The following is a 26200-nucleotide window of genomic DNA, read 5'->3' on the forward strand; positions in this document are numbered from 1 at the left end:
TCCTCAGGCATGGAGGCGTGGTTAGCCCAGATGTTACCTGCTCTGTGAAGCTTCCCAAATCTCCCGGGATTCCCTGTGAATGTATTTCCTCCTCTGTTATTTTGCCAAACATTTTGTTCCCACTTCTGTGATGGCACTTGGCAAATGATAGTACAGTTGGGTAGTTTTGCATCTGAGTCCCAGAAAGTCTCTCACGGCCTCTATGTTTATCTTTGCGTTGTCACTGAGTACAGTGTGAACAGTATGTGTTGCTGGGTACTTTACAAACACCTAAAGAGGGAGGTGCTATTTATTAGCTCCAATTTATGGAAGAAAAAAATAAGCTTAGAGAGGTTAGGAAACTTAAACTACTGTATCTCAGCACCTGGAATATAAATATTTATTGAGTGACTGAATAAATATATTAGTTCAAGGTTATGGAGCTAATAAATGGCAGAGCAGGAAATCAAACCCAGATCTCTGTTACTGCAAATCCCACGTTCTCGCCATCCCTAGAAATCCTCCTTCGTTTACTACACAGCAATGTGAAAAGGAGACGAAAGCTCCACCTAGGCTCTGGGCAGAAGCACTATTCTCATTCCTTGCCTTCTCTTTGAGAGGTGAAATAATCCCTGCTCATACAATCCATTTTAAAAATTTTAACCACTTTTCCAACCTCTTTGTGGAGTCATTTGAGTTATTCTCCACACCTATTAAAATGGGAAAGTTCATCTGCAAACAGTACTCACTGATACCAACCAGAGTAGAATGGCCTTGTGGAAGGCACTTGATAAAAAAAATCACTGACCCAGAAGGAAAGAAGTAGACGCTAACTCAGGCTTTATATAAATGCATACACATTCCTTCAAAGCTATTCCATCCAAATTATAAAGGAAAACAAAAAGTTTTGCTCTGAAAATCCCAAAGCCAAAACTCTCAATATACATTTTAAAGTCTGGGCATTTCCATCCTCATATGGCTTAGGTTCATTTTTAGAAAGTCCTCTTGAAAACAACAACGTTTTGGTATCCTTCTTTTCCTAACAAAAAAAATTTGAAGGCTAGGAAAAAAAAAACAACAACACTACAAAACATACAGTTGCACACCTATCCAAAATTAATGGTTGTCAAGTATTTTTCAAAGGTCCACATAAGAGGTGCTTTGCAACCAGACAGTTTCATTGTTGATGGCAAGTCTAAAACTAAAGACAAGGAGCCTAGAGAAGTGCAATGCCCAAGTAAGTTGCTATGCTCAGATTTGTATTCAAAGTTTCTGTTATATATTTGGCTTCTGCCTAAAAATGCTTAGACATTCACTAACAAGCTATTACACCTTTTCCGTAGGGCACTAGCTGGTGAGTGCAGCTGTGCCGATGTGGGGATGGTGACAGTTTAGACATTACAATGGCCACTTCGTTATGGGTCTTGAAGACACAACCATGGTCTTAAAAGTCACAAGGGGTGCAGAAAGAGAGAGAAAGGCTCAGTACAGAACCAGGAGCAGCACTGTAAAATATTCAGAGTATGCTAGTGGGCTAAGTCATTTTATCTCCCTATATATGGGTGGCACAGGTCTTAATTTTGGGTGAATGGAATAGTCGCTAGGAGAGGGTTCATTGGTATGAAGAACACGTCACAGCACTTTAAATATCCAGTATTTACAATGTACAGTCTATATTCCAGGACCCAAGGGGTAACATTCCTGCACAGCATGAGCTAATCCACTCTTGACAACTGTAAGTATAAATTTTTGGTTGCAGTGTCCAGCACATTTTCGATTCATATAAATTGGTTTCAACATTACATCTAACAGCCTCTTTCTACTGCACAGTGAGTGAGAAACTCGACAATAATGGTTTGGATGCCTCCATTTTTAAAAAAGTATATTTCTATAATGATCGTCAATATTAATTACTATGTTTATAAGAGAAATACAAGTGCCATGTCGAAACACTTCACTGAATTAGAAATGACCATCTTAAATATGTTAGAGCATAAGGTATTTAAGCGCACTTACCTTTTGTGCATTTTCCCCATCTTCAATTGCAAAATCTAGTCTGGGTTGCCTGGGGTTGATCAGGTCTTTTAATGTTAAACAATTTACCTCCATCTGTAATGCACAATTACATTAGAAAATGATTTTACAATTGGATGTTTTCTCCTCCAACAAAAATATTTATTACTTGCTCGTGAACATGAACTTCCCCTCTCTAAACTCATCCTGGGAATTTCCAGGAGTGCAGCCACCCTCAACTCTAAAACGCACATGAATAACACGAACACTTAAAGTGTGTTTGATAATTACTAAAAACCTGAGAAGGCAAAAAATCGACAAAACTGGTAATCGTTTATGAAAAGCAACAGCACAAAACAAAGTTACCAAGTCAGAAGAGTGTAGGGCAAATCTGTCAGAAAGCACAGGGTCTCCTAGGTCAGTTAATTTTGGCGCAAAGAACTGGGAGGAATTCGGCTTTGAGGGGGTTTTGAATCGGGGGGAGGGAAACCTGATCGCTAGACCAAACGCACTCAGCTCTTAACGCAGCCCCTTCCCAGGCCTCCAAGCAGACCCCAAGGATAAACTCTTCCAATGAACCCCCCAGATCGTGAGGAACAAGTCCCCTCTACTGCCTCACGGGAGGGAGAGCTGGAGCCAGGACACCCCACACACTCTTGGTCCGGCGGCAGAAATGACTCGATCTCCACCAGCCAGGGAGGCTGGCAGCCTGGGAGGGAGGGGGGGTCCCCTTTTACCCCAATTCCCGCCTCCACGCAGCGCTTAGGGCCGCACGCTACTTACTCCCACTTTGAGAAGGAGGTTTCCTGCCTCTGTGGGGACCTTTCACGATCCCACACCGGCGAGGGACCAGCGGGGAGAGGAGATCAGCAGGCGGGCGGCGACATCGGGCGGGGAAAGCGAGGCGCGCAGATCCCCGCTCCGAGCGCCCTGAGCTGGCGGGGACCCCGCGGTGTCAGGGCAGCGCCAGCGCTCCAGCCCCGGATCGCAGTCCCCGCTAAAACACCTCCTCTGGCGCCTTGAGACCGAATTTGAGAATCAGCCAATCAGCGGCGGCCGCCGGGATGGCCCCGGCCAATCGCTCGGCGGCACGGCCCGGGCCCGCCGCCCCTCGGAGTCTTGGCGCTCCCGGCCGCGCGTTTCGCCCTCACCCGCCCAATTGTTACCGCCTCGGCCCCCTCCCCCTTCCGGGTACCTGGAAACCTCGGGCCCGGGAGCCAATTCCTGCCGAGGACTTGGGCCCGGGCGGCCGCGGGAAAGCCAAGGTGGGGGCGGCGCGGGGGCGGCGGGAGGAGGAGGGGAGCTCTTTTGTTATGCATAAAAGGCCCGCTCCTGTCCCTTCGGCTTGCCGCGCTGGGGTACCGCGGGCACAGCCAGGGGAGGGGAAAGCAGATGGAGTTTGGAAAAACGATATACACACTCTGGACGCTGCCGCCGCCACCCCCTCCCCGCAGCAACCTGCGCGGAAGCTAAGTTGTCCAGGCTTGTTGGGGCAAACTTCCTAACACCGCACGCTGGTGTGGCACGTGAACCATGGTTACCACTCTATGCTGCGAGCAGATGGCACGCCAGTTAGTCCTGGAAACTAGACTGCAAGCACAACCAGCTGTTTTGGTTTTTTTTTCTTTTCCTTTTCTTTCTTTTCCTTTCTTGTTAAGTCTGGAAGAGTTTTTTTGGTGTTCCTTTTTAAGAACATCGCCAATAATTAAGGGGGAAAAGACTTACTAAATAATTCTTTGCAGCATGCACTAGCATTCCGGGAAGTAGTCGAGAAAATTTCCTCGACTTGCTGATTTGTATTAAGTGTTTCACTTCCTTCAACTTTAGTTTCTTATTTGAAATATGGATATTGATAGAGACAGCTGTGTGTGTATGTATGGTGTGTTTTAATAGATTAGTGCTTAGAACAGTTTTACATTTACAGGAAAATTGAGAAGATAGGACACAGAGTGCCCATATATCCCGCACTCAGTTTTGCCTGTTTAACACCTTATATTTGTATAGTGTTTTTGTTGAAATTAATGAGCCAATAATGATAACTGAAGTCATTTCTTTATTCAGATTTCCTTAAATTACCTACTGTTTTTCTGTTCCAGGATACTGCATTATATTTAGTGTTCATGTCTCCTTAAGCTCCTCTTGGCCATGATATTTCTCATACTTTCCCGGTTTTTGCTGGCCCCCATGGTTTTGAGGAATAACTGGTAAGTCATTTTGTAGGATGTCCTGCTGTTGGTATTTGAGACATCCTTTTAAAAGCATGTCTACAGACACTTCCCAACAAATCATATACCTCCTTATCCTTTCCTGTCTAGTGCTCTGCTCTCCACTCCTCACCTCCCAAGCAGAATTTAGAATGCTCAATCAAGTCCTTCACTTTGTACTGTTTAGATTACTGATAAATACAGCCTAAAAATCACTGTTAGATGGTATCAAAGAGACACGCATGGAAACATTAAACATATAGGAAAATAACAACAGTAATAACAATTTGACATTTTTATATGAGAAATGATATTTTGAACTGAAATCTATCTTCTAGGTAGAAGCATAAGGAGACAAGTATAAAGAATAAAATTCCATTTATTAAATTTACACTTGTATAGAAGCAGAAAATTTTGATTAGGAAATATTTTTTTCCAACTGTATTAATTTGCTGTGGCTGCTGTGACAAATTACTACAAACTGGTTGATTTAGAAGAATAGAGATTCATTTTCTCACAGTTCTGGGGGCAGAAGTCTGAGATCAGGGTGTTGGCTGAGCCACATTCCCTCTGGGGCTCTAAAGGAGAATCTGTTTTTTGCCTCTTCCAGCTTCTGGTGACTATAAGCAATCTTTGATATTTGGCTGCCTCACTTGGTTCTCTGCCTCCGTGGTTACATTGCCTGCTCCCCTTCTATCTGTTAAATCTCTATTGTGTATCTCTCATAAGGACACTTGTTACTGAATGTAGGTCCCACCTATATTCAGGATGGTTTCCCCTTTAGGTCCTTAACTTAATTACATCTGCAAAGACCTTTTTTCCCATATAAGGTAACATTCATGGGTTCCAGAGATTAGGACGTGGATATTCCTTTTGGGGACCACCATCTCCACTTTCAAATGATTAAAGTCTATTCATTTCTCTGATATTTTAAAATAATAATGGTGTCTCTTTGAGGTTAGGCAGTTTTATGTTACAGACCTTTTCCTAGCATTTTCAGTGTTTTCTCTATCTATGTTTCAAATGTAGCCACTATTCAGAACAAGAATAACTCAACATATAGCTTCAGACTCTTGCATTGCTTGCTTAAAGAGTGATCTTAAATTTGGAGGGAAACTGGAAAATGAGTGTTCGATGGGCAAATTCGGAGACATTCCTCTAATACACTTACTTTGCTGCCTTCAGGTCCCAGAGTTTGTAAATGTTCTGTCAATCTCTCAGTTACTCAGTGGACACTGATGGTGGCTGGGAACTTGGGTGGGGCATCAAGAAGAGTCCTTGCATGTGGCTTCTCAGCGTAGCTTGATCTTCCTTACAGCATGGTGGCTAAGGCAATTGGACTTCTTTCAGGAGCTCAGGACTCCACCATGAGTACCCAAGTCCACAAAGTGGAAATTGTACTGCCTTTCATGATGTAACCTTAGACCTAAGGTAGCATCAATTCTGCTATATCTTTTGGATGAAGCAGTCAAAGATCCACCCATATTTGATAGGAAAGGACATATACCCTACCTTTTTTTTTTTTTTTTTTTTTTTGGTTTCAAGTTTTTATTTAAGTTCTAGTTAGTTAACTTATAGTATAATATTGGTTTCAGGGACAGAGTCATCACTTACATATAACACCCAGTGCTCATCGCAAGTATCCTCCTTAATGCCCATTACCCATTTAGCCCATCCCTTGCCCACCTCCCCTCCAGCAATCCTGTTTGTTCTCTATAGTTAATAGTCTCTTATGGTTTGCCTCCCTCTCTCTCTCTTTTTTTCTTTCCTTCTCCTATGTTCATCTGTTTTGTTTCTTTAAATTTTTTTTATTTAAATGTTTATTTATTTTTGAGAGAGAAAAACAGAGTGTGAGTGGGCAAGGGGCAGAAAGAGAGGAAGACAGAATCGGGCTTCAGGCTCTGAGCTGTCAGCACAGAGCCCAGTGCAGAGCTTGAACCCACGAACCACGAGATCATGACCTGAGCCGAAGTCGGATGCTTAACCAACTGAGCCATCCAGGCACCCCATCTGTTTTTTTTCTTAAATTCCACATATGAGTGAAATCATATGATATTTATCTTTCTCTGACTAACTTATTTCACTTAGTATAATTTACTCTAGCTCCATCCATGTTCTTGCAAATGGCCAGATATCATTCTTTTTTTTTTTTAATGTTTATTTATTTTTGAGAGAGACAGAGACAGAATGTGAGTGGGTTAGGGGCAGAGAGAGAGGGAGACACAGAATCTGAAGCAGGCTCAGGCTCCGAGCTATCAGCACAGAGCCTGATGCAGGGCTCGAACTCACGAGCTGTGAGATCATGACCTGAGCCCAAGTCGGATGCTCAACCGACTGAGCCACCCCAGTGCCCCAAGATATCATTCTTTTTGGTGGCTAATATTCCATTGCATATATATTACCACATCTTCTTTATCAGTTCATCAGTTAGTGGACATTTGGGCTTTTTCCATAATTTGGCTATTGTTGATAATGCTGCTATAAACATCAGGGTGCATGCCCCTTCAAATCAGTATTTTTGTATCCTTTGGGCAAATACCTAGTGGTGTCATTGCTGGATCAAAGGGTAGTTCTATTTTTAACTTTTTGAGGAAGCTCCATACTGTTTTCCAGAGTGGCTGCACCAGTTTTCATTCCCACCAACAGTTTAAGAGGGTTCTCCTCTCTCTGCATCCTTGCCAACATCTGTTATTTCCTGTGTTGTTAATTTTGGCCATTCTGACAGGCGTGAGGTGGTATCTTATTGTGGTTTGGATTTGTATTTCTCTGAAGATGAGTGATGTTGAGCATCTTTTCTTTTTCTTTTTTTTAAAAATTTTTTTTAACGTTTATTTATTTTTGAGACAGAGAGAGACAGAGCATGAATGGGGGAGGGGCAGAGAGAGGGAGACACAGAATCGGAAGCAGGCTCCAGGCTCTGAGCCATCAGCCCAGAGCCCGACGCGGGCCTTGAACTCACGGACTGCGAGATCGTGACCTGAGCTGAAGTCGGACGCTCAACCGACTGAGCCACCCAGGCGCCCCGTTGAGCATCTTTTCATGTATTTGTTAGCCACAGATGTCTTTTTTTGAATAATGTCTGTCTTCTGCCCATTTCTTAACTGGATTATTTGTTTTTTGGGGGGGGTATTGAGTTTGATAAGTTCTTTATAGATTTTAGATACTAACCCTTTGTCAGATACGGCATTTGCAATTATCTTCTTCCATTCCATAGGTTGCCTTTTAGTTTTGTTGATTGTTTCCTTAGCTCTGCAGAAGCTTTTTGTCTTGATGAGGTCCCAATAGTTCATTTTCATTTTTGCTTTTGTTTCCCTTGTCTCCAGAGACATGTCTTAATAAGATGATGCTACGGCCGATGTCACAAAGATTGCTGCCTGTGTTCTTCTCTAGGTAATGGTCTTTAAACACATTTAGGTCTTTCATCCATTTGAATTTTTTTTTTGATACACCCTATGTTTCAATGGAAGAAGTGTCAAATGATTTGGGGCTATATTTTAAAACTGGCACACCAGGTTTCATGCTGATTGAATTATTTTGCAATTCTACCTCTATAAACTCTGCCTGAAAGGTCCCTGACTTTGGAACAGTATTGTACTGCCCACATAGCAACAGTCACCAGGGCTCTGTTTTGTGCTAGGGCTGTGGTTCTCAATGCTGTCTATGCTTTAGAATCCCACGGGGGGAGATTTTTTAAAAATACCAGTACCTGAATCCCACACCCAGAGATTTCTAGTTTACCTGATCTGGAATTGTGCTCGGGTGTTTTTTTCCAATGCCTAGTTTCTTGTGCCTTAGCATCATGCTGGTTGTATGCTTATTCATTGATTTTGGGGGATGCTTCCGACTCAGTGATTTCAGAAATGGACCCTCTTGTGCCATCAATGAAGAGAGGAAGATTTGGGCAGGTGGGTCACCCTCTGGCGTAGATGCAGAATTCAGAGGGTTGGGTCTTACTGGTTCATGACTAAGTCACTGATTTTTGAAAGGAGTTGAGGTTGTAAATGAGAACTCATGGGTGAGGTAGAGAATAGGCAGCAAGGGTTGTGACCAAGAGAAAATACATTGATGACATGTGACATTCCTCTGTGCAAAGGAGGAAATCAAGCTTATCAAACTTGCAAATAGTCTTTTATCCCTTTAGGGTTGCAAATCCCAAGAGTTTTTACACTTTACAGTAAAAATACTTGGTAGTGAAATATTAATTCATGTCAGTCAGACAGGTTGAGTTGTCTAGTTAATATTTAAGCTTCTTCAGATATTTTCCTTTTCCTTTTTTAAAAAAAATTTTTAATGTTTATTTAATTTTGAGAGAGAGACAGAGTGTGAGCAGGGGAGGGACAGAGAGAGGGAGACACAGAATCCGAAGCAGGCTCCAGGCTCTGAGTTGTCAGCATGGAGCCTGAAGCCGGGCTCATACCCACAAACCTTGAGATTGTGACCTGAGCCGAAGAAGTCTGATGCTTAACTGACTGAGCCACCCAGGTGCCCCAATATTTTCCTTTTCTTCCACTCCCTCAAACTCGGTCATCTGGGTGTAGCATCATCTGTTCTCAAAAGTTCAGTTACAGAGGGAATTAGAAGTTGACGTTTTCTCCACAAGGAGCAACAGAGGGACCTTGGCTTTACATCCTGGCAATTCTCAAGTCTTTTTTGGGTGTATCAATTTAGCAGTTCATGAACTGAGGGCTGTTCTTTTTTTTTTTTTAATATAATTTATTGTCAAATTAGTTTCCATACAACACCCAGTGCTCATCCCAACAAGTGCCCTCCTTCATGCCCATCACCCACTTTCCCCTCTCCCCCACCTCCCATCAACCCTCAGTTTGTTCTCAGTCCTTAAGAGTCTCTTATGGTTTGCCTCTCTCTCTCTCTGTAACTTTTTTCCCCTCCCCCTCCCCCCTGGTCTTCTGTTAAGTTTCTCAGGATCCATATAGGAGTGAAAACATATGGTATCTGTCTTTCTCTGCCTGACTTATTTCACTTAGCATAATACGTACCCTCCAGTTCCATCCACATTACTGCAAGTGGCCAGATTTCATTCTTTCTCATTGCCAAGTAGTATTCCATTGTATATATAAACCACATCTTCTTTATCCATTCGTCAGTTGATGGACATTTGGGCTCTTTCCATAATTTGACTATTGTTGAAAGTGCTGCTATAAACATTGGGGTACAAGTGCCCCTATGCATCAGCACTCCTGTATCCCTTGGGTAAATTCCTAGCAGTGCTATTGCTGGGTCATAGGGTAGATCTATTTTTAATTTTTTGAGGAACCTCCACACTGTTTTTAAAAATGGCCTTTGTCTGCAGCCATTCATGGGCCTAATACATTTGTTTCTCTAACTGCTAGAAAGTTCAAAGAAGGCAGATTTATTCTTGGCTGACCATAAGCTATGTCAGGAGAGTAAGTCTATGATTGGTTCCTGCTCATAGCCTTAGCAACAACAACAACAAAAATATCATATTAATACCAAAGGGCAGTTATGGCTCCCATCTCAAATTGCATCCAGATGTCCAGCTCTTCTAAGAGAGGTACCTAAGCTGTGATCACATGTCCCATAGGGAACAGAGGAATTCGTTCTTTATAGATTCGTTGTCATTGTTAGCACTGTGGAGCAAGGTCATTTTCCTTAGTGATCGTGTAATTTGTGTTCTCACTAAAGGAAAAGATAGTGTGTTTGGTGTGCATGCATGTGTATATGTGTACCCATGTGTGCATGTTGAAGGCCAGGATGTGGAGAGGGTTTTGTGCTGTAACAAACATTTCAAACCACAACAGATAGGATGAATTCCGAGCTGGGTTAGGTGTTTCTGGAAATGTGATAGTGGAGGGTGTATAACGGGCCACCCTTTACGTGGCACCACATCTATGCTGCCACTCTGGAAGGGTCATGGTGGACGGAACAGTAAAAATGGGAATTGACCACTGCCCTGGAATTGAGATTCTGGAGAAAATGGGGGACAAGCTTCACCTTAATTTCCAGAGCCTTATAGAAAGGAAGGAATTCACACTGAGGAGTAGAGAAACAGGTTCTAGCCCAGGCTTTGCCGGAACTTGCTGGGTAACCTGAAACAGAAAAGTATTGCCTACCTGGGGCTCAGGTCTCTCTTTAAAGTGGTAGGATTAGGGTGCCACCTAACGTGGGTGGCCCAGTGAGTTGAACACCTGACTTCGGCTCGGGTCATGATCTCACAGTTCATGAGTTTGAGCCTCACATCGGACTACCTGCTGTCGGCATGGAGCCTGTTTCGTATCCTCTGTTTCTGTCTCTCTCTGCCCCTCTCCGGTGTGCTCACAGGCACAAACTCTTTAAAAAAAATGCACGTTAAAAAATATTAAGTGGTAGGAATGATTTGGAAAACCTCTGAACCTGCCAATTCGGTCATTCTAAATACTTACTGGACACTTAGGTTATCATCTTAAAACTACTCACTACTGAGTCCTTATCACTTAGTATGGATATATAAGAATATTACTGAAATAAATTTTTATTTCCATATTTAGTGAAACTGAACACCTCTTTCCTTATTACATTACATAATGTACATACATTAGTAAGGAGAATATTAAAAAAAATATCAGGCCAAAGACTGACCTTTGTGACCTTTATTCTTCTAGGCTTAGAATTAAATGGCTGAATGTATTTATATACCTACCTAATAGCATCATATTAATAACATTTATTCATTGTGATCCTTGGTAGGACCGCATGAAGATGTTTCCATTGTGCAGTGGAAAGAGGAGGTTGGGGTCGGAAGTGGTGGAAAGAAGGCTTGGCGTTAGCAGCTCAGGAACTAGAAACTTGTGCTTAAATACTACAGATATTGCCTTTCCTAACCCAGAACCATCTTATATGCAGAGCCTTTCACCTTGAAAAAACTAGACAATTAGAATATTGAACCCAAATGGAGATGTATTAGCCCAGGTCTTCTCTAAAGAATCAGGGGGAAATGTTCGTGTACAAAGGTTAATGTATCGTCTACAAGAAGTCTCTGTTAAAATGCATACTGTTCCTGGAAAGAGTAATCATTTAACCAACATCGCCCACATAGCACATTAAGACGTCTTTCCTCAGTCTGTCCCTGGAGATGAAAATGGGGTTAATTTCTCTGTAATACTTCATGTAACACACTGGACCTTCTAGCTCCTTCAGAAACTCACCCCTGTCTCGCCAGTGAATTCCGAGAGTCCCTGGTCATACCTCCTCTCAAAACAGGTTCTTTAAATCTTCCCTGATACCCAAGGCCTCCCCTGCCATATGTTGGTTTCTTTCTGCCCTTATTAGTGATGCGTGACATCGGGTATCTCCAGGTAGCATGGCCACCTCTGGCAAGTAAAGCCGTTGGCACTCAGGCCAGGGATACTCTGTGATGACACTTTGCCCCCATCAAGGGTGCTGGCTGCAGCCACTGCCATCTCATGAAACCAGAACTGGCTTTTCACTGCTTTTAGTACCGGTGTTGCTGCTGCTACTGCTTCTGTGAGGTGCTACTACCATGGAGTACGAATGGGAGATGGCCTGGTTCCCCCTCGTACTCTCCTCCCACCCAGCAAAGTCCTATCAGGCCACTGCTTCTCTGTGCTGAAATACGGAGTCAGAGAACAATCTCTGTTGGTAGTTGCTTTTTACTTCTTATCCTTTTTCTAAGCATGGGGCCTAGGCTGGTGGCCAAATCTGGGTTGTAGACACTGTGTTGTACTCATAATTCCTTCCCTCCCACAATAGCAGAGGCATTGTGATTGGACGAAAGTTTGGTCTCTTTCGATGAATATTTCCCAAAGTGCTCCTCTCTACTATTTACTTACAAACCAACATGGCCACTTCTTGGGCATATTCAGTAATGGCCTCACTACTCTCAAATGGGTGTATCTGTGGCTTAGAGAATAGGACCGCGAAGGTATAGGCCCCAAGAAGAAAGGGCTCAGGGTAGGCTTATTTGAGTGGTACAGATGTGAGTGGAATCAGGTAAGATTGGGGCAAGAGTTGTTCCTTCCTCCAGGAGGAAGGCTTGAATGGGAGGGGACCCCACATTCCTAACAGAGTTGGAGGAGATGTCTCCTGATAAACAGAGAAATATTCAGAAAAGAGTGCAGAAAACAGCAGCCTGCATGACCAACTTAATAAAATCGCTTGGGATTCCTGGATTATTATTCTTGTTAAAGATTTAAAAGATATGAATAAAATCTTCCCTGGTTATCTAGAGCATGACTATCAAATAAATTGGTGCTTCTGAGATGGTAGAACGGAAAATTCTGTGTTCTTATATTCAGCTGCAGACACCTATGATACCATATCACACAGGGAGCTATAAGGCCCTACGAATTAAGACATATTCTTTTGACCTACAGTTTAACGACATACTTTAATTAAGTTTTCTTTCTCTCTAATCCAGATGTTCTCTGTTATAAAAGTGCCATCAAGCGTGATCCTGTTTTGGCCAAGGAAGGCCAAAAAATTATGTTTCTTCTGTTTAATGTTACTTTTAACAGTTGTAGGTCCTTATCCACAAGAGAGCATAGTTTCTTTTACTTTATCTTATACTTTATGTAATTAAAGTAAGCAAAGTAACAATATTTTCCTATCCTTGTGTGTTTTGGTTTTTGCAAATAATATCTAAAGTTTTTTGCATTTATTTTCCCCCCTTAGACTTACGCTAGCATATAAAATGGTCTAATACCCCGTGTGTGCACGTGCACGTGTGTGTGTTTGTGTGTGTATATGTAATTCCTCTTTATTTCAGTTATTCAACACTTTTTTGGCTGATGAAGTTAGATTTTGCCTGTCCTTTTGACTCAAGGAGGATTTCTTCCTATCTTCATACCCAGTTTTACTGGGTTTCTTATTTTTTAATTATGTTCCCAAGTGGCCACTTCTATTTTCTTAAGCTTGCTGAAATTTACTCTGGAAATATGCTTTTCCATTTTAATGATTTCTTTACCTGTCTCATGGTTGTTAAATATTTTATTGATGTTTGCAATCATCGTGACATGATGCTGGAGTATCCACTTAGGGTAATTTGTGTTTGCTCTTTTCCTAAACTTTTTGTAATCTTGCAATTTTTTTTTATAATGAAAAATTTTGAAAATATTTTACCTTTGTCAGTGTCAACATAAACTGAGCAAAGTTGCTAGTTGAGGAAAAATACAGTTATGTAAATGATTTACCTTTTTTCCAGTGACTCTTCTAAAGGCATAAAAAAATGACAAACTCAGCCGAAGCATAACTGGGACATATGAGGAGAGGAAAGCCCACCATATTGCTTGTGGGGGATTCCGCGTGTGGCAACTATAGGGCTAAAATTAAAAATGTAAAAGCAGGAGGTAAATTACAATTTGCGCAATAGTAAGAATAATCTTGCTTTCACTATTTTCTAATGATTCTCTTGTTAAACATGTAAAGAGAAAGTAAGAAAAACCTCTATATAGCCTGTGAGGCAAGCTTCACTGAATTTCATGGCTGTAAAACTGACATCTTCATAGTTTTCCTATTTAAAGTAGTAGCTGATTTTTGTTTGTTTGTTTGCTTGTTTTAGAAAATCACAGTTTGCTGTTTGAAGGAAACCTAAGTAACCTTGTCTCTCAGGCCAGTGACCATCTCGTGGTTAATATTAAAGGTGGCACTGAAGATGCATGTACTTTAATAGCATTAAATCTCAGTGGGAAGTTCTTTATGGGGTGGGTAACTCAGAAAGCATCCATAAGACTTTCAGTTAGTTTCATTTACTTTGTGCAAGTCAATTATTAATACCTATACCGAAACAATAATACTATTCCTTTTTCACTACCGAGGACATTAAGCACTTTATGAGCTGCTGGGATCCAATTTCTGGTCTTGGTGCATATGTAGTTCTCTGACTTGAGCCACCCAGAAGCATAAGCATCATTTATGCCTGAATTTCAGACAGGGAGCCTTTAGCACTACCTTAAAGGTTTATCCAGAATCCGAATACTGATTACCACCAAGTTTACAACCTCCTGATTCCAAACCACCTCCATCTCTCCCCTGGATTGTTTTCATATTCTCAGAGCTGATTACCCTATTTGTTGTTCCCCTGTAATTTGTTCCTAAGCACCAGCTACAGTGATCCAAATTAAAATGTCAGATCATGTCCTCCTTCCTCTCCAAATACTATAGTGGCTTTCCAACTCATTTCAGAGTAAAAGCTAAAGTCTTCCCAGTAGCCTACAAGGTTTTAAGGATATGGCCTCTTTTTTACAACTCTGATCTTATCGCCTTCAATTTTCCCCCTTGTTTGCTTTGCTTCAGCTGTGCTCAGCTCCTTGCTAATCCTTGAACACGTTTGGTATTCTCCTGCCCAAGGGCCATGCGTTTACTGTTCTGTTCCTTCTGCCTGGAATGCTTTTCGTCTAGAGATGTATAGCTCTCTCTTTCACCTCTTTCAGGGGCACATTAATTAGGTTCATGTGAACTTCTATAGCAAAGGAACTTTACAATTTCAGTGGTTTAATAAAACAGAAGTCAATCTCTCACTCATGTAACAGTCTGATAACAGTGTTCCTGGATGTCAGGTAGATTTCCTGTGTGTGGCGACTCTGGACCCAGGCTCCTTCCCTTTGTGTGCACTGTCTTTAGACAATCCCTGAGACCTCTGTTTCTCACTGGTGGAAGGAGAAACAGACAGTAGACAAGGCATGTATCACTTCTGCTCACATTCTCTTGAGACAATAGCTAGTTACTGGCTCTGCAGCACATTCCCAGTAAGAGCCTAACACTAGAGACAGAGAGTAACAACTCTTGAGGCAGCTAGCTATTTCTGCCATGGACCGCCTCCTGGCCACAAGTATCTATGTGGCCTCCTTCCCAAAGGAGACAGCCCAAAGTTCCACCCCGGTGCTTCATCCAGAACACAGTCCAGGCACTCTGGGTAGTGTGTTCCTTTGGTTCAGAGACCTATGAATTCAAAGGCTAATTGTCTGCCCACCTCCCCCACAGCAAACCTCACATAAAAAATATGAATCAAGAACAGGATAGCAATAGAAGCTCTTCTTTGGAAAAAGGGCAGCTGAGAGATCCATAGCAGTAACTGGTTCACAGCAGTGGCGAACCCAACGGGACAGGCGTTACGAATCCTCCCTACCCTCATGGTATAGGAAGTTCCTTCATTAGACTGTGGTTCTGCTTGATGGGAGGAACTTGCTTGTTCACTGTTTTCTGTAGTTCTTGGCTCTGCCCTCTGGGGTGATTTTTCTTGCCCAGTATCCTTTCTGGCAATATCTGAGAGCAGCAGTAAAGAATCTGACTTCCTTGGAGCACGTACAGCTGTGTCCTGCCATTGGGCACTTGAGATCCCTAGGTGTGTCCAAGGGATCACAAGCCTGTTTAGTCACAGGCTTTTTAAGACTCAGATCACTGTTCTTCGGAAACATTATTCCCATGATTTCTAGTCAGCTCCATGTGCCAGTAACCACATCCAAAGTTCTTTCTTGAAAATTATTCTTGGGGCGCCTGGGTGGTTCAGTCAGTTAAGCGTCTGGCTCTCAATTTTGGCTCAGGTCATGATCTCATGGTTCACAGGTTCAGGCGCAGCATCGGGCTCTGTGCTGACAGTGCGGAGCCTGCTTGGGAGGGATGAGCAGCCCCTCCCCTGCTCATGCTCTTTCTCTCTCTCAAAATAAACATTAAAAAAAAATAAAAATAATTTATTCTTAGGCCTTCTCTATTTCTCTCCCTCCTTGCCTCTCTACTTATTTTTCTCTTAATTTCATGGGGTTAACTTGAGGCCCCTTGAAGCAATAGGCTTGGTGGGAAGAGAATAAGTTACCCATGATCTCTGTTTTAGCCTTGAAAAGTTCTGCTTAACCAAAAACAACTTAATGGGCACTTTTGCTCAAAGCATTTCTGATGTTATCCCCTACTGCTTGGTATCTAGAAGCAGTCAGCTTTCCATACCATCAAGGCCCCAAACTCACCTTGGTTTCTAGATTCTCTTCATTCTCTTTTATTTCTGCTTGCAGACCAGCCAATTCTTCTCTGAACACATTTTTAAAACAATTTTTGCACATTAAGCACTTTATGAGCTGCTGGGATCCAATTCCTGGTCTTGATGCGTATGTAGTTCTCTGACTTGAGCCACCCAGAAGCATAAGCATCATTTATGCCTGAATTTCAGACAGGAAGCCTTTAGCACTACCTTAAAGGTTTATCGAGAATCCGAATAAAAGATGCTGAATGCTCCTCTCTGTACTTTTACTCTGTTCAGTACAGAGAGGAGCATTCAGCATCTTTTATGAACTGAATGGTGTCCCTCCAAATTCATATGTAGAAGCCCTAACCCTCAATGTGCCTGGATTTGGAGATGGGGACTTTAAGGAGGTAATTAAGGTAAAATGAGATAATGGTGGGAACCTAATCCAATAGGACCAGAAGAGGAAGAGACACCAGGAGTATGCATGCACAGACAAAAGACCATGCAAGGACACAAAGAAGGCAGCTATCTGAAAGCCAAGGAGTGAGGTCTTTCCAGAAACTGATCCTGCTGGGGCTGATCTTGGATTTCTGGTCTCCAGAACTGTGAGAAAATAATCTTCTGTTGTGTAAGCCGCCCTGCCTGTGGTATTTTGTTATGGCAGCCTGAGCAGATGACTACAGCATCTGTTGGCATTGTTGTTGTTGTTGTTTTTTTTAATTACTGTAATGTTACAGGGTCACTGCTTGTACCTGTTCTGTCTCACAAGTGTGCGTAGTTAAGAGTTCTATCGGCACATAGCATGAGTCTCTGATTTCCAGCTCCTAATGTCTCTTTTGTGCTGCCTGTTACCTTATTCCTAAGCCAATTCTCTATATTTTAGTTTTTTATTTTCTACACCACTTCAAGGAATCAGTTTCTGCAAGATGAATCTCAAACCTTTGGAAGATTAACCCAAAGGAAGTTTATTTTTCATGTAATGATAACATGTGGGTGTTCCTGGTTGATGGGTGGCTGTCCTCCATACGGAGAATAGGGACGCACCTTCTTTCATCATCTATGCTCCACCATATTCTGGGCTTGCACTGTCCAACATGGTGCCACGTGTGCTACTGAGTACTTGAAAAAGGGCTAGCAGCACTTGAAATGTGCAATGAGAGTAAAACACATACTGGATTTTGAAAAAAAGAAGAGTATCTCATTGATATTTTTTGTATCTTAGATACATGTTGAAATAATTTTTGGAAATACTGGGTTCAAAGATGCATTATTAAAATGAATTTCACCCGTTTTTTCCCCAAACACATAGTAATGTGGCTGTTGGAGAATTAAAAATAACGTGGTTCACATTATATTTCTCTTGGACAGCCGCTCTGAAGTCTCCGGGTCTTCTGCTTCAGTTGGCAGAAGAGGGAAGAGCCAGAAGTGGGAAGAGCCAATTCCATTGGTTATGTGGCTATGTCAAGATGCAGGAGGGGCCGGGAAAGGTCCTGGCTCAGAGGCCACCGTAGTAACAATTCTACTCTAAGATGGGGAGGGCAGAGCTAGTCCTCTCTAGCACAAGGTCTTTGCTCAAGAATCACCTGCTTGGTAAAATCTTCCCTGACCACTGCAACCACCTCCAGCCTCTTTCCCCAGCATTCTCTGTCTTCTTGCCTTGTTTTGTTTTTCTCTAGAACATTCTCACCATTTGGCTTAGCATATGTTTTGTTTGTTCATTTCCTTTCTTTCTATGTGTAAATTCCCTCAAGGAATTTTTTTTTTCAAAAAAAATTGTTTTCTTTTTAATTGTATTTGAGAGAGACAGAGTCAGTGGGAGTGGGGGAGGGGCAGAGAGAGAGAGGGAGAGAGAATCCCAAGCAGGCTCCATGCTGCCAGTGCAGAGCCCAATGCAGGGCTCGACCCCACAAAACCGTGAGGTCCTGACCTGAGCCGAAACTAAGAGTCGGACACCCAACTGACAGAGCCACTCAGGCACTCCTCAATTTTTTTTTTATTGTGGTAGAAAGTACACATAAAATTTACTCTCTTGACCATTTTTTTTCTTAACCATTTTTAAGTGTACTGTTCAGTGGGATTAAGAGCATTCATATTGTTGTGCAACAGGGTCACCACGACCATCCATCTCCAGAACTCATCATCTTGTAAAATTGAAACACTATACTCATTAAACATTAGCCCCCATTCTGCCCTTTCTCCTAGTCCCTGGCAACCATCAGGCTTTCTGTCTTTATGATTCTGACTACTTTAAGTACCTCATATGAATAGAGTCATGTAGTATTTGTTTCTTTTTTGTGACTGGCTTATTTCACTTAGTATAATGTCCTTAAGTTTCATCTATGTTGTAGCATGTGTCAGAATTTCCTTCCATTTTAAGGTTGAATAATATTCTAATGTATGTATATATCACAGTTTGCTTATCCCCTCATCTATCTAGGGACACTTGCGTTGCTTCCACAGTTTACCTCATTTAAATAATGCTGCTGTGAGACTCTGATTTCATTTCTTTTGAGTGTGTACCCAAAAGTAGAACTGGTGGATCATATGGTGGTTCTATTTTATAGTGGTGGTTCTATTTTTAATTTTTGAGGAACCACCATACTGTATTCCACAGTGGCTGCACAATTTTACATTCCTACCTATGATACACAAGGCTTCCAGTTTCTCTACATCCTCATCAACACATTGTTTTCTGTTGTTGTTGTTGTTTTTTTTTTTGATAGCCATCCTGATGAATGGGAGGGGGTATCTTGTAGTTTTGATTCGCATTTCCCTAATGATTAGTGATATTGAGCATTTTTTCATGTGCTCATGGGCTATTTGTACGTCTTCTTTGGAGATGTCTGTCCGAATATAAAGGCATTCATTTTTGTCAATATATTCAATGCTGTGTCCTTAATGACTGAAACTGGGCTGCCATGTCCTAGGCACTTGAGGACTGTATGCTGACCAATGAAGCAGCGGAGTGATATTGGTCTGCCAAGCCACAAGTAAAGCATAGAGGAAAAACTTTAGGGTACTTGATGACCTAGTTCCAAAATTGATTATTATAGTCAGGGTAAATGAAATATCATATTTTATCCATATGCAGGTATGAGCAAACCACAGTTAGACATAATGGCAATGTCAAGTTACATCATAGATTTTAAACTTGAGCTGAAATTTGTCATCCTGGGGTTTTGTTTGCTCTGCACAATATTGAAAGTCTTTTTTTCCTTGAGAATTTAAAATTTTTATTTATTTTTACTTAGGGGCTGACTTAGAAAATCAGAATATTTTTACATTGAAAGATTACATCAATATTTCACTTTTTAAATTTCTAGTTATTTAAGTTATATGCTTTATTTCTACTTTTTTAGTGATTGCTATTTAATTTGTATCATATCAGCATACCAGCAATAATAATTGTAATAATGATAAATGCTTTGTGGGGTTAACAAAGGACACAGAACCTAATTCTGGACAATAAATCTATGTAAGTTACGAAGGAGGGGATCAGAGTTAAGTTTCTAAATTCCTTGTGTTATTTGGAGGAGGTGAAAGTATTGACCGTAGACTTGGTTAGTTATTATGCATGCAAACTATTACTTAAAAGTTAACCATTAAAGAGTAGATATGGAGTCTGTAATCTTCAATCAGTAGAAGGAAACAATCAAATAGGAAAGCAAACTGCAATTCCATTCCTATATATATACCCAAAATAATTGAAAGCAGGGACTCCAACAGTTATTTGTACACCTGTGTTCATTGCAGCATTATTCAGAATAGCCAGATGGTGGCAACAACCCAAATGTCCATAAACCAATGAATGGATTAATAAAATATAGTATATACGTACATTGGAATATCATGAAACCACACAAAAGAATGTAGTTCTGATCATGCTACAACATAGATGAACCTGGAGACTTTATGCTATGTGAAATGAGCCAGACACAAAAGGATAAAGATTGTATGATTCCACTTATGTAACATATCAAAAATAGGCAAATTCATAAACACAAAAAATAGATTAAGGTCATCAGGGGCTATAAAGGAATAAAGGAATTATTGCTTAGCAGTTAACAGAGTCTCTGTTTCAAGTGATGAAGAAATTTTGGAAATAGATAGTGGTGATGGTTGCACAACATTGGGAATGTAATTAATGCCACTGAATTGTACATGTTAAAATGATTTAAGAGGCAAATTTATGATATATATTTTTTTGCCCTAAATTTTTAAAAAATTGAACCAAACCAATAATTTTCCTGAAGAAAGAATAAACACACAAAAATACAACAAAGGAAAAAGCACAAGAAGGATGATAGAAACTAGTCCAGGTAACAATATCTGTAAGGCAGCTGGACTCATCAGCTAAAAGACAGAGACTGATAGACTGTTATAAACATGGATTTTGCATGTTTATAAGAGACACATCTAAAACATAAGGATTAAGAAAGGTTGAACATGAAAAAATAAAAATATTTTTGAAACGTATACCAGGAAAATACTAGCCAAAAGATGTTGGGGTTTCTTTAATAATATTGAAAATAGAATACAAGACAAAAAAAAGTATTGTCAAAGATAAGGAGACTCACAACGTAATGATAAAAAGCTCGTTTCAACAGGAAATTCTAATTCTAACCTTACAGAACTCAATAAAAGATATAAAATACAGTATAAAAAATGATAAAGTCTCAAAATTTAGAGAACAAAACTGATGTAATAATACAAAAAGTGGACAAATACAATATGTGAATTGTAGACCGAAAGTTTTCATGAATATATGGAAGACCTGAATCATATACTGAGCAGCTTGATTAATGGATACATATAGAACCATTGGTATATAGAACCAATGATTAAAGAATGTACATTCTTCTTGAGAACATAAGGAACAGATGAACCAACCTAATCATGTGGTAGGGCCATAAAGCCAGCCTCCAGCCTCAACAATTTTCTTTCTTTCTTTTTTTTTTTTAATGTTTATTTTATTTTTGAGACAGAGAGAGACAGAGCATGAACGGGGGAGGGTCAGAGAGAGAGGGAGACACAGAATCTGAAGCAGGCTCCAGGCTCTGAGCTGTCAGCACAGAGCCCGACGTGGGGCTCGAACTCAGGGACAGTGAGATCATGACCTGAGCCGAAGTTGGATGCTCAACTGACTGAGCCACCCAGGCGCCCCGACAATTTTCAAAGGGTATGTATCATACAGCTCATATTTTCTGTCAACAGTGCAATCTAGTGTAAAATCAATAACAAAAGTGTAAAAAAAGCAAACATAATACATTTGAGCATTTGCAAATATGTATTTCTAAGTAACTCTACGTCAAAAAGAAATAACGATGATTAAAATATACTTAGAACTCAATGGTAAAGAAAATACTAAAGATAAAACTTCAGAGATGGGCAAAAGATATTTAAAAATAAATTTATAGTAATAAATTCTTTAAAAGAGAAAGAATGTAGGTTGAAAATCAAGAAGCAAAGTATGCAGTTAGGGAAACAATGGAATAAAACCAAAGAAATCAAAGAAAATAAAATATGAAAATATAATAAAAGCAGAGATTAGTGAAAAAGAAAATAGAAGCATTAAGATAAACAAAGCCTCAGGTTTCATGCCTAAGTATATATCCCTACAGAAATTCTTACATAGTTTCTCTAGGTGAAATAGACCTAAATGACAGAAATGCATTGCTAAGATAGAAACAAAAATGGACATATAGTGAAAGTCACAAATACTCAAAAAAATTAATCTAAAATCTGAGTAGCCTTATATCTTTTAAATAATTTGAATTTATAATTAAAAGCCTTCTCATAAAGAAAACTCTAGTCTTGGATGGACTTACTAGTGAGTTCTACCAAAAATTTAAGGAAGAATGATAACAGTCCTGCATAAAAGCTTCTGGAAAACAGAAGAGGAAGGAACCCTTCCCAAGTCGTTTTATGAGGCTAGAATTCTCCTGAAAACAAAGATATTAAAAGATAATGAAATTAAAGACCCAAATCCTTCAGAAACACAGAAAAATTCTTTTTGTAAATACTTATTTATTTTTTTACAGTTTTTATTTGAGAGAGAGAGATAAACAGCAAACGGGGCGGGGGACAGAGAGGGAGACAGAATCCTATGCAGGCTCCACACTGCCAGCACAGAGCCCGATATGGGGCTCGAACTCAGAAGTCAAGAGTCAGACGCTTAACCAACTGAGCCACCTAGGCACCCCAAAACACAGAACAATGCTTAAAATATTAGCAAACTGGGGTTCCTGGGTGACTCAAACAGTTAAGTGTCCAAGTTCAGCTCAGGTCATGATCTCATAGTCTGTGGGTTCGAGCCCTGCATCGGGCTCTGTGCTGACAGCTGGAGTCTGCTTTGGATTCTGTGTCTCCCTCTCTCTTTCTGCCCCTCCCCTGCTGGTGCTCTCTCTCTTTCTCAAAAATAAATGAAAACATTAAAAAAATATTAGCGAATCAAACCCAGCAATATATAAATATGATAACACCTCATGACCAAAGGAGATTTATCCCAGATGTGCAAGATTGGTTTGACCTTAGCCTTCAACAATCAATTAAGGTAATCCACCTCATTAAAAGAATAGTAAAGGGTTGAAAATCAGATTAGCCATAGGTACAGTAAAAGTACTTAGAAAATTCAACACACGATAATGATTAATAAAAATCCTGGGGAAACTAAAAATAAAAGAACACTTCACCCTGATAAAGAGAGTCTGAAGAACCTACAACTAACATCATGTTTACTAGTGAAAGACTGGATGCCTTCCCTTTGGAGTGATCAAGGGTATATGATTTTACCACCTTTATTAACAATTTTCCTGGAGGTCCTAGCTGTTGTAACAGGCAAGAAAAACAAATAACAGGTATATAGATTGGAGAGAAAGAAGCAGAACTTTCTATTTGCAGAATATGGGATAGTAGATGTAGAAAATCCTAATGAATCTGCAAAAAAGCTACTAGAATAAATAAGTTTAGCCAGATGGCATGATACAACTTCAATATACAAAACTCTGTTGAATTTTTTATACGAGCAATGAACAATTGGAAAATTAAAAGAAATAAATATTATGTACATAGCACAAAAATAAAGTACCTAAAATAAATTTAACAAAATATATTTAATATTTGCACCTAGAATATTACTGCACATTGCTAAGGAAACTTAAAGAAGAGCTAAACAAATGGATGTGTATCAGGTTCATGGCTTGGAGAAATCAGTGGTGTTAAAATTTCAAAATTCCCCAAATTGTTCTATTTATTCAGCATAATCCTAATCAAATTTCCTGTAGCCTTTCTGTTGTAGATATTGGCAAATTTATTATCAAATTTCTAAGGAAGTGCAGAAAATCTAGCATATTGAATACAATCTTGAAAGATAAGAATCAAGTTGAAAACTTAACACTATCTAATTTCAGGATGCCTTAAAGTTACAGAACTTAAGATAGTGAATATTAGCGTAAGAATAGATGCATAGGTCTGTGGAACAGAATAGAGAATCCAGAAATATGTACACAAATTGATTATAATCATAATTATATACAGAGCTAAATTATACACATAAATTGAATATGAATTGGTTTTTGATTAAGATTTTGAGGTAATTGAATGGGTCAAGTGGTAATATTTTCAATAAGTGGTGTTGAAATAACTGGAAATCCACAGAAATAAAATGAATCACATCATGTACTTCACATTATATACAAAGATTACCTTGAAAAGGATCACAGTCCTAAATGTAAGAGTCAAAACTATAAAACTTCCAGAAGAAAGTATAGGAGAAAATCTACATGACCTTGGAGTGGCAACAAGTGTACTTCTTTGATAGTACAAACCATACATTTTTTTTAAAGGACAAATTGTACTTCATCAGAATTAAAACCTTTTATTTTTTTTAAAGAAACCATTAAAGAAATGAAAGTCAAACCACAGACTGGGAGAGGTTATTTTCAATATTTATGAAGAAATTACTTGTATACAGAATATATAAAGAACTCCTACAAGTCAAAAGTAGGAAGACAAACAATCCAATAATAAAATGAGCAAACGATCTGAACAGATAATTGGCAAACAGAGATATACAAATGGCCAAGAAAACACATAAAGAGATGCTCAGCATTATCAGTCATCAGTAAAATGAAAACTAAAACTGTAGTCATATACAATTGCTCACCCTCTAGAATGCCTAAGAAGGGAAGAAAGAAAGAAAGAAAGAAAGAAAGAAAGAAAGAAAGAAAGAAAGAAAGAGAAAGAATGAATATCAAGTTTTGGCAAAGATGTGGAGCATCCATAACTCATACATTGCTGGAAGGAGTGTAAAATATTACACACACCTGGAAAACAGTTTTGCAGTTTAAGCATACCATTGTCATATTATCTAATAATTCCACGCTTAGATATTTACCTAAGGTAAAGAGAAATACATGTCCACACAAAGCCTTGCTCATGAAAGTCATAGCAAATTTATCCATAATAGCTCTAAACTGGAAACAACTCAAAGGTCCATCAGCAAGTGAGTAAATAAACTGTGGCATAGCCATATAGTGGAATATTGCTCAGTAAGAAAGAGAAAAGAACACATGGCGTGGAAGAATCTCAGAAATATACGAAGCAAAGAAGCCAAAGAAGAACACGTACTGTGTTCTAGCAAATCTAATGCTAGATTTGACTTGCTAATATATTATTAATGTAATAATACATGTGATTCTATTTACTTAACATTCTAGAAAATACAAAACTACCCCCCCTGGGAGAGAGAGAAGATAAGTGGTTTCCAAGGTCCAGGACTGAGGTGGGATTGACTAAAAAGAGCCACTGAACATTTTTTGTGAGGAAATTTTTTTTTAAGTTTTTATTTATTTATTTTGAGAGACAGAAGAGATAGAGTGTGTGGGGGAGGGGCAGCACGGAGCCCAAAGTGGGGCTCGAGCCCATTAACCACGAGATCATGACCTGATCTGAAATCAAGAGCCAGGTGCTTAACCGACTGGGCCACCCAGGCACCCCAGGAAATGTTCTATATCTGGAGAGTGATGATGGTTACAAACTGTGGTAGTTACAAATTGTCAAAACTCTTTTAAATGGTATACTTAAAATAAGTATAATTTGTCATATATAAATTATACTTTAATAAGGGTCATTAAAAAGATGGATGTCAAAATCAATGTCAGCTCTCAGCTTAGTCTAACACTGCTGTTCTGCACAACCAGTGGGGTGTCTTCCTGGAAATATGGCTACTAATTTGGGTGCTACAGTAAGGCAGTCTTTGGAATTACCGGTAGAGCTACTCCCATTCAGAAATTTCATTGATTGTTCTTTTTATTAACATCTGTTTTGGTTTCAGTGACTAATATCTCCCGATTTATCCGAAGATACTAACTGGAATTTTATAATGGTTGTCTCCAATCTCTGATTTATCTCTATTTCGTCTGTAGACATAAGGACAGATAAGAGGAGGAAATTTCTAACAGGTCAGTTATTTTGTTATTCCCTTTCTCCATTCTCCTGCAGTTTAAGACCTTGCATTGAAATTAATGAGGAAGGATCCCCTAATAAGTAATATACTGACCTAGAATATAGTAATTGTTTCTAGGGTCAAATTATAAACCAGATTTCAAGTTCTAGAAAGGGTAGAGAAGATTAGAAAGCCAAAAATGCAATTGATTTGTCCCTCCATTATTAATTATGTTTTAGAATTAATCATGATTTTTTACATTTTTATTTGAGCTGTTCCTGGTTCTCATTTTTCAATTATTCTCCACCATTGCTCTTATAATTCATTTATAATTAATTACATTCATAATTCATTTCTTTCTAAAAAGGTCTTGTGAAAATTAATTCTGAGAATATTTTCTTCCAAAGCAAACTTAAGAGTTTGCTTACATTTTCTTAAACAGGTAACATTTTTGGTTTTCATATTTAATTTCAGTTCTGCCAAGAATCACCAAGTGTCTGCTATTTGCTGTGCACTGATCCTGGAACTGGTAGAGTAAATGTGGTAACTGTAAAAATGTAGAACCTTGGATTTAGAACATCTATTAATTCAAAGCATGGTTGAAAATCCTAATTAAGGGGAGCATTTTAT

The 26200-nt window shown here is 39.7% G+C and overlaps 1 protein-coding gene across 1 annotated transcript in view; it reads right to left on the reverse strand.

Moving 5' to 3' along the window:
• E2F7 (E2F transcription factor 7) overlaps positions 1 to 2843 on the reverse strand; it is a 38221-nt gene extending 35378 nt beyond the window's left edge. The window contains exons 1-2 of the mRNA XM_047067413.1: positions 2776 to 2843; positions 1996 to 2088 (exon numbers count right to left, since the gene is read on the reverse strand). Of these exons, the coding sequence (XP_046923369.1) occupies positions 1996 to 2088 (93 nt within the window). The 5' untranslated portion in view covers positions 2776 to 2843. The remainder of the gene's footprint in view (positions 1 to 1995; positions 2089 to 2775) is intronic.
• Between the last annotated feature and the right edge of the window lie 23357 nt (positions 2844 to 26200).

Source organism: Lynx rufus, unplaced genomic scaffold, assembly GCF_022079265.1.
Source record: "Lynx rufus isolate CCGP_SWC_20201006 ecotype Redwood Valley unplaced genomic scaffold, mLynRuf1.p SCAF_7, whole genome shotgun sequence".
Classification (NCBI taxonomy): domain Eukaryota; kingdom Metazoa; phylum Chordata; class Mammalia; order Carnivora; family Felidae; genus Lynx; species Lynx rufus.